Source organism: Lactuca sativa, chromosome 6 (genome assembly GCF_002870075.4).
Source record: "Lactuca sativa cultivar Salinas chromosome 6, Lsat_Salinas_v11, whole genome shotgun sequence".
In the NCBI taxonomy this organism is placed as follows: Eukaryota; Viridiplantae; Streptophyta; class Magnoliopsida; order Asterales; family Asteraceae; genus Lactuca; species Lactuca sativa.
The window spans coordinates 62,589,700-62,598,609 of NC_056628.2; the positions used below are offsets into that span (position 1 = coordinate 62,589,700).

An 8,910-nucleotide genomic window follows, 5' to 3' on the forward strand; every position below is an offset into this window, starting at 1 on the left:
TTTAGAGATAATAAGTGTCGAAAATGACTTTTCGGCAAAAGATTATTTAGAATAAATAATCTTAACCAAGTTGTAGTACATGTTACAAGGTTTCCGTACATATAAAGAACGCCGAAATCCGAGTTATAACGAAGAAGTTATGGCCCGTCGAAGTTTTACGGCAAAACTGGCACGGCACCGGGAAGCGTAAAAAGTGAATTTACGATAGAAGACTTTTTAGTCTAAACCAAATTCGTAGAATACGTTAAACTAAGAACATCGATAAAAAAAACGCCCAAATCTGACTTCGTATGAAGAAGTTATGATTTTTCGAAGTTTCGGATTAACAGTGTACAGCCCGAAACTCGAATTTTAGTTCGAGAGGTTTTTGGCTTACGCGACCTAAATGAGAGTTGAATATTTCATCAATAGTAACTCAACGGTAAAAAGATGGACGGAAACGGAGTTCGTATGAAGGAGTTACGAATTCTTCGCGGTCATTTAACAGTCTAAACGTCTCCTACTGTTAAATTTGAGATCGGTAGAGAATTAGCCGACGGAGTCTAAAGGAAAGTTGTAGATCATGATTTTACCTACACGGGGATATAAAGAACGTCGAAAATGGATCTTGTATGAGAGAGTTATGATTTTTCTAAGTTCGAAGGCTGATACGCGATAGGGGTGACGTGGCACCACTAGAATTGGACACGTGGCACCACCAGAAAGCCACCACATGGACCAACTCGGCGAGTCCATCAGATATTTTCACTATAAATAGAGGTTCCGGGTCTAGCCTCTCTTCACACCTCCCAAACTCACTTTCTCTCTCTAGTTTCTCTCTCTAGCCTCCCTAACCCCCCTAAAAGCCTACGTAAACCCCCTAGCACCCGAAGGAAGCCCCGAGGCTCCCGGAGTCCCGAGAAAAGAGCCTTTCGGCTCGGGAACGGTGCTCCAGCGAAGCCTAGTTTTCGAGAAAATCCGTTGTAAGTGAGCTATGCCTACCCTATCTTTAGTATAGCTTATGTTTTAATATATATAGTAACGTTATTAGGAACTTATAATGAGTATTTGGGCTATTATTATGAGTTATATTGAGTGTTATTTAACGCTTATATAATAATAATAATAGCTAGACTATTAATTAATCGCGGTTATCGTTAGACTAAACCCTAGTGGTATTGATACTAGGTTTTATCGAAGGAAATTGTTTTGAGAGTATCGAAGCGCTGTCCGAGTGCTGAATCACCACCTTTCAGGTGAGTGCATAGTTACTTTCAGCTTACACATAAATATGAAGTATTTTATATAAATTACGTGCTATGTGTGCATATTATCTGAATACTTGCTATCTATGCTGGATGAACGTTTTATACATGTTTTCAATGATTTAAACTGTATATGTATTTTATATCTACAAAATGTGTTGGGAAAACATGGGTAGATGTAATAGTAACTGTGTGACAAAATAAAATAATGAGAGGCCTCGTTATAGATGTTATTGATGATCCAATCATCTAGTGGAGTATAGATGACGACCACAGACTATTCTAGACAGTCCAGTGGGACACTAGCAGGCTTGCAACCTGTAAGTGTTTATTCGAACTGTGTGTTTATTCAAACTATGTGAACTGTGTGCTCACCAGGTATACTCCATCCTCCACATGGTTGCCATTAGGACTTTCATTGCCAAGGAATCCCCTTAGCAGTAGTGTCCATCCCAATGATAGTCCTCAGACTAGGTCCCTTGTGTTAGATGTTTTAGGGACGTAATGTGAGGATAATGGGAATGGGTAATTGGGTTGATTGTTTGATGTTTAAAAATAATAATTATATTATTGTGGGTTGAAAACACTATGTGCTCACCAGGTTTCCCAACCTGACCCACTCAGTTTATTTATATCACAGGTGACAATATGAAGTAACATTACACTGAGAGATTTAGAGAGATGTAGATCACTAGTTTAAATAATTGCAAGTTCTGTTTATGCTTATGTTTCTATATTAACGATGACATCCCAAATGTTTTAAAATGAAATAAATACGTTTCTTCGAAAATGTTTTAATAACGTATTTATCATGTTTTTCTAGGAACAAATTCCACAACATTTTTATTAAAAAAAGTACTCTGATTTTTATAAAGCATAAATAAAATCGGTCTTTTCTGGCCGTGAAAATGGGGATGTCACAGTTGGTATCAGAGCATTAGTTTAAGAGAACTAGGAATATGGATTTATTTCTAGACTTAAACTTAGAATGCTAAGCGATGATTGTGAGGTGTGAGCACTAGATTATTTTAGGAATTGTGCCTAAAATGCTTTTATGTGCTAAATGTTTGTGCATGATATGTTGTTATTTGTTCGGATCTATGGTCTGTTGCCGACCGGATCTGGAAACCTTATGTGTTTAGGATTCTAAGCATATGACTACGATATTAGAACTAGCATATAAACGTTTCAGAGTGATAAGGATGATTTAAAATGTCAATCCTAAGTAAAGTTCTAGATTCACCTTATTTATCAGGATGATTTAAAATGTCAATCCTATGTAAAGGTCTAGATTCACCTTATTCGGTGTATAGATCAAGATGGCAAGAACCCGTAGCGGAAACGTGCATGCAAATGAGAATAGGAACCAACCCCCAGTGGTTCAGCAAATACCTGTTGTAGAAGAAGTTGCACCTGGGCCAATCGCGATGGCCGGAGTACAAGCAATGGTGCGGATAATGCTGGATCAACAGATGGAAGAAACAAGGCGTTTACTTCAACAAAGTAAGGACAAACTTACTATGTCAGTACGTCAGACACCCACTCTTGAGGCGACCATCTGGGTTGCTAAGTCTGTTGATAAAGTGATCAATGGTAGTATCACCAGCAAGGTTGAGGTTGGCAAAAAGAGGAAATTTGAGGGTTCTTCAAGGTCTGACAAGAACAACATGTCCTCGAAGTCTGGAGGAGTAGGTAAAGCAAAATGGTGTGACAAGTATGGAAGGAAAAACAATGGTAGATGCCCTAAGGAAGTAACCTGCTTCAAATGCGGGAAGACTGGTCACTATGCCCACGAATGCCCAACCGAGGAGGAGGTTTGCTTTAAGTGTAGAAAAGAGGGACACTTCAAGCAAGAATGTCCAATGAGAGCTACAAGGCCAAGTGTGCTACCGAAGCACCATGGGAAAGTAACTTGTTTTAAGTGTGGAAAGCATGCGCACTACGCCGATGAGTGTACATTCAACACCAGGGTGTGTTACGAATGTAATGAGGAAGGGCACCTCAAGCAAGACTGCCCAAAAAGAAAAGCATTTACAAAGCCAAAGGCACCACTGAAGAACTATGGGAGATGCTACGAAGAAGTAACTTGTTTTAAGTGTGGGAAGAACGAGCATTACGCCAATATCTGTACATCCAGCAAGAGGTTCTGTTACGAATGCAGGAACAATGGACATATATCAAAGGATTGCCGAAAGAAAAGTGAAGCAGCAAGAGTGAATGCACCTCCAAAGCCAAGAAGCATCCCTAACGAAGCAGCTGACAACGCAACAAAGAGTAAGGATTGATATCCGAAGGTCGAGTTATGATGTAGCCTATTAGAGGCATAGTCTAGGGTGAACTTGAACACCTATGTAATAGTTTCAAGGAATAATAAAAACCTTCGTTTTGATATTTGATGTGTTAAGCTGTTATGTGATTTTATTATATGGTGACTTGGAAAAACTGCAGGACAATACTTGGGACGAGTATGAGTAGGTGTGAATGGTAGTAGAGGCCTATACTACCGGAAGCATAGGACTCACACTTGGATCAGGGAAAGTCACAAGGTTACCAAGAAACTAGTAATTGATTTCGTTTTATTCAAGTATATCGTTACCATTGTTTTGGTAATGACTAAGAAGATTGTTGTTATCCCGACCCTAGTGGTCATATCATATTGAGTCCGACTACGATGAGTAGGTTACGTGGTTCAGAGAACCAAGTTTGATGTAGCGTCCGACTTAACCCAAACGATTGAAATCAAAGCAATCAATAGAAGTGTAGCGCTCGTTGTTAAAAAAACGTTGGTAGCTAGAAGTGCTACATGTGATTACATCACATTAGACCATGAAGGAAGACATATTCCATTCCGGAATTTGACTCTAAGAGACCTGAGTCTAAGCGTTGCTACATACGGTGATATGTCATTAGAATATGACACATCGGTCAATTGTAGAAATCAAATTAAGTTATCCTAAGTTTTTTAATAAGAAGAAGGAGTCTCTGATAAAGAATGAGGTTGTGACACGAAGGTCATGATTGAGAGCCTAACGAGCAAGTGCAAGATCAAGCACCGCCTGCAGTCAAGGAGTCCAAGAGATAAATACTCATTCGAAGAAATGAGGAAGTTACGATTATTACCTAGGATGAATAGATAACGTATGGAGTCATTATACTGTCCTATTTTGTTGATGATTCCGGGACGTAATCATCCTAAGGGGAGATAATTGTAACGCCCGCAGATCCAGGCAAGTCAATTTAGAGACAATAAGTGTCGAAAATGACTTTTCGGCAAAAGATTATTTAGAATAAATAATCTTAACCAAGTTGTAGTACATGTTACAATGTTTCCGTACATATAAAGAACGCCGAAATCCAAGTTATAACGAAGAAGTTATGGCCCGTCGAAGTTTTACGGCAAAACCGGCATGGCACCGGGAAGCGTAAAAAGTGAATTTATGATAGAAGAAGGTTTAGCCTTAGTAGTCTAAACCAAATTCATAGAATACATTAAACTAAGAACATCGATAAAAAGAACGCCCAAATCTGACTTCGTATGAAGAAGTTATGATTTTTCGAAGTTTCGGATTAGCAGTGTACAGCCCGAAACTCGAATTTTAGTTCGAGCGGTTTTTGGCTTATGCGACATAAATGAGAGTTAAATATCTCATCAATAGGAACTCAACGGTAAAAAGATGGACAAAAACGGAGTTCGTATGAAGGAGTTACGAATTCTTCGCGGTCATTTAACAATATAAACGCCTCCTACTGTTAAATTTGAGATCGGTTGAGAATTAGCCGACGGAGTCTAAACGAAAGTTGTAGATCTTGATTTTACCTACGCGTGGATATAATGAACGTCGAAAAAGGAGCTCGTATGCGAGAGTTATGATTTTTCTAAGTTCGGAGGCTGATACGCGATAGGGGGTGACGTGGCACCACCAGAATTGGACACGTGGCACCACCAGAAGGCCACCACATGGACCAACTCGGCGAGTAGGTCCCCCTACTCAGCGAGTCCATCAGATATTTTCACTATAAATAGAGGTGCCGGGTCTAGCCTTCTCTTCACACCTCCCAAACTCACTTTCTCTCTCTAGTTTCTCTCTCTAGCCTCCCTAACCCCCCTAAAAGCCTACGTAAACCCCCTAGCACCCGAAGGAAACCCCGAGGCTCCCGGAGTCCCGAGAAAAGAGCCTTTTGGCTCGAGAACGCTGCTCCAGCGAAGCCCGGTTTTCGAGAAAACCCGCTGTAAGTGAGCTATGCCTACCCTATCTTTAGTATAGCTTATGTTTTAATATAGTAACGTTATTAGCAACTTATAATGAGTATTTGGGATATTATTATGAGTTATATTGAGTTTTATTTAACTCATATATAATAATAATAATAGCTAGACTATTAATTAATCGCGGTTATCGTTAGACTAAACCCTAGTGGTATTGATACTAGGTTTTATCGAAGGAAATTGTTTTGAGAGTATCGAAGCGCTGTCCGAGTGCCGAGTCACCACCATTCAGGTGAGTGGATAGTTATTCTCAGCTTACACATAGATATGAAGTATTTTATATAAATTACGTGCTACGTGTGCATATTATCTGAATACTTGCTATCTATGCTGGATGAACGTTTTATACATGTTTTCAATGATTTAAACTGTATATGTATTTTATATCTACAAAATGTGTTGGGTAAAACATGGGTAGATGTAATAGTTGTTGTGTGACAAAATAAAATAATGAGAGACCTCGTTATAGATGTTATTGATGATCCAGTCATCTAGCGGAGTATAGATGACGACCACGGACTATTCTAGACAGTCCAGTGGGACACTAGCAGACTCGCAACCTGTAAGTGTTTATTCGAACTGTGTGAACTGTGTGCTCACCAGGTATACTCCACCCCCCACATGGTTGCCATTAGGACTTTCATTGCCAAGGAATCCCCTTAGCAGTAGTGTCCATCCCAATGATAGTTCTTAGACTAGGTCCCTTGGGTTAGATGTTTTAGGGACGTAATGTGAGGATAACGGGAATGGGTAATTGGGTTGATTGTTTGATGTTTAAAAATAATAATTATATTATTGTGGGTTGAAAACCCTATGTGCTCACCAGGTTTACGAACTTGACCCACTCAGTTTATTTATATCACAGGTGACAATATGAAGTGACATTACACTGAGAGATTTAGAGAGATGTAGATCACTAGTGTAAATAATTGTAAGTTCTCTTTATGCTTATGTTTCTATATTAACGATGACATCCAAAACGTTTTAAAATGAAATAAATACGTTTCTTCGAAAATGTTTTAATAACGTATTTATCATATTTTTCTGGGAACAAATTCCGCAACATTTTTATTAAAAGAAGTACTCTGATTTTTATAAAGCATAAACAAAATCGGTCTTTTCTGGCCTGAAAATGGGGATGTCACAGTAATGCTTTGATCTCTATTATTTAATTGTTATGATACTGTAGATGAAGTCATCCGCCCCCAGACGTTTCCGCTGTTCTGGTTTGGGGGTGTGATAGATTGGTATCAGAGCATTGTTTATAGTGAATTAAGTATATCAAACCTTGTAAGACATACAACTATAAATACAAAGGGGATAAAACACTATGACTAAAAGTATACTTTTAAAATATAAGTATTTCTATAAGAGTATACATATATGCATACATACTAGGACATTGTCGTAATAAGACACATATAAAAGTATTTAGATAAGTTAAGCATTACGATTAAGCCTGGGCAGTTATGTAATCATATCTGGGATAAATATAACCTAATCAATTATATTTATACGAGATATGACCAACATGTGTTTTGGAATGGTCGCAATGGGTAACAAATATAAAACTTACCAACCCTATATACCAAGAAACTCTAGAACCAAACATGAAGTTAAAATGCTATAGCAGTATTTTAAGATACTACATAATCATACACTTAAGCCTTTCATATCTTTCTCATATCTCTATTCTCGCATAAACTTCATGGCAGGATTTCACATGCCCAAAGACCCCTATTTCCCTAACCAGGGAAATGATAAGTGGATCGAAGAGGGCCCTAAGGAGGATCCTAAGGAACTAATGGAAGAAGAACCCAAAGAGGATCCAGAGGAGGAGAAAGAAGAAGACGAGGAAGAGAAAGATGAGGACTCGCATGCAGAGTCCGAAGTATTTAATCCACCCTACGTCGCCCGGGTTCCTACAAATCGGATGGACTACCTGGGACCCACGCGCCCGTTGGGCAGATGACCTGGAGAAGTGGAGCAGGCAGCAACACGAATGCTCACCATACGACATGCAGTGAGGTTTCTATAACCTCATCCATAGAGGTCCTGAAGATAAGGCCCTCCATGTTATGGTTCAGTGAATCACACACCTCGGGGATCAGACTAGAGCATCGACAAATCGGATCATGGAGCTAAGGGCCGCTGTCGAGGCCATTGATGCATGGACTCGATTTCTGGAGAGGGACTACCCTCGAACATGCCACCTCATTGACAGCCTCTATGAGGACCTTACCACCACTCGGGTGGAAGTGAGGGAGTACCAGGAGAGACACTCGACTCTCGAGGAGAGGGTAATAGCAGCTAAGCGTCAGATAGCAAAATTACAGGGCGCCTCGACTTCATCTCATGGTCCGTAGGAGACTACCGGCCGTGAGTATGGCTTATACTACTCGTGTCTTGTTTTTATGTACGAGTAAGTGTTTGTGCTACTCTTTCATGTAGACCTTCTTAAAGGACAATTTTCACGAAACTATGTACTAGAACCATATTATCAATGAAATTTGTATGCATTTTATTTCATTGGATGTTGTTATGCAATTGTTTACTTGTTATAGTAAAGTTCTTTATGAATTGCTTGCAAATTTCAATAACAACTAGACTTGATACATATATAAAACAAGGCCTTTCATTGCGGTGATGCCTTATCCATAACTTTTCTCAAAAACTTATCGTTATTCCACCTTTACAATTTATGACAGAAGTATGCCACCAAGGAAGTCAAACATGCCCAAGAACATCACACCAACAGCCCCACCACCACCACCACCTTCACAATGGGATTATGCGGTGTTCCAGGAAGCCGTAACATCCGCTGTGGCCCAAATCAACAGCAACAGCAACGAAGGTGGATACGAGACTGACAGTTCCAATTAGGGAGAATACCAAGGGAACCAACGGATGTGCTCATACAAGGAATTCATGAACTGTAAACCCAGGACGTACCATAGTGACGACGGAGTTGTTACTCTGACAAGATGGTTTGAAAAGACCAAGTCCATCTTTGAGATCTGCGCATGCCCTGACGAGTTCAAGGTCAAATATGTCGCATGTACATTTGTGGACTCAGCCTTGTCGTGGTGGAACAAGATGGTTTGAAAAGACCAAGTCCATCTTCGAGATCTACGCATTCCCTGACAATTTCAAGGTCAAATATGTCGCATGTACATTTGCGGACTCAGCCTTGTCGTGGTGGAACAGCCACGTTAAAACTTTGACTCTAGTTGTTGCCAACTCCATGAGTTGGGAGGACTTGAAAGCAATGATGCTCGAGGAATACTGTCCAATGAATGAGATGCAAAAATTGGAATAAGAGCTGTGGGAACACTCCATGAAGGGTTCTGACATTGCCACTTACACTTCCAAGTTTAATGAATTGGCAACTCTGTTCCC

The 8,910-nt window shown here is 39.8% G+C and overlaps 1 protein-coding gene across 1 annotated transcript; it reads left to right on the forward strand.

The window, feature by feature from the left end:
- Positions 1–2,671: 2,671 nt before the first annotated feature.
- LOC128126800 (protein AIR2-like) lies at positions 2,672–8,381 on the forward strand. Its single transcript, XM_052764926.1, has 3 exons — positions 2,672–3,125; positions 7,227–7,402; positions 8,220–8,381. The coding sequence occupies exons 1-3, from the start codon at positions 2,672–2,674 to the stop codon at positions 8,379–8,381; spliced, it is 792 nt and encodes a 263-aa protein (XP_052620886.1).
- Positions 8,382–8,910: the final 529 nt, after the last annotated feature.

Coding starts and splice junctions, on each gene's coding strand:
- LOC128126800 (XM_052764926.1), top strand. CDS start 2,672: ATGGCCGGAGTACAAGCAATGGTGCGGATAATGCTGGATCAACAGATG. Junction 3,126..7,226: donor AATGAGAGCTACAAGGCCAA/GTGTGCTACCGA, acceptor ACTTCATGGCAG/GATTTCACATGCCCAAAGAC. Junction 7,403..8,219: donor ACTCGCATGCAGAGTCCGAA/GTATTTAATCCA, acceptor AATTTATGACAG/AAGTATGCCACCAAGGAAGT.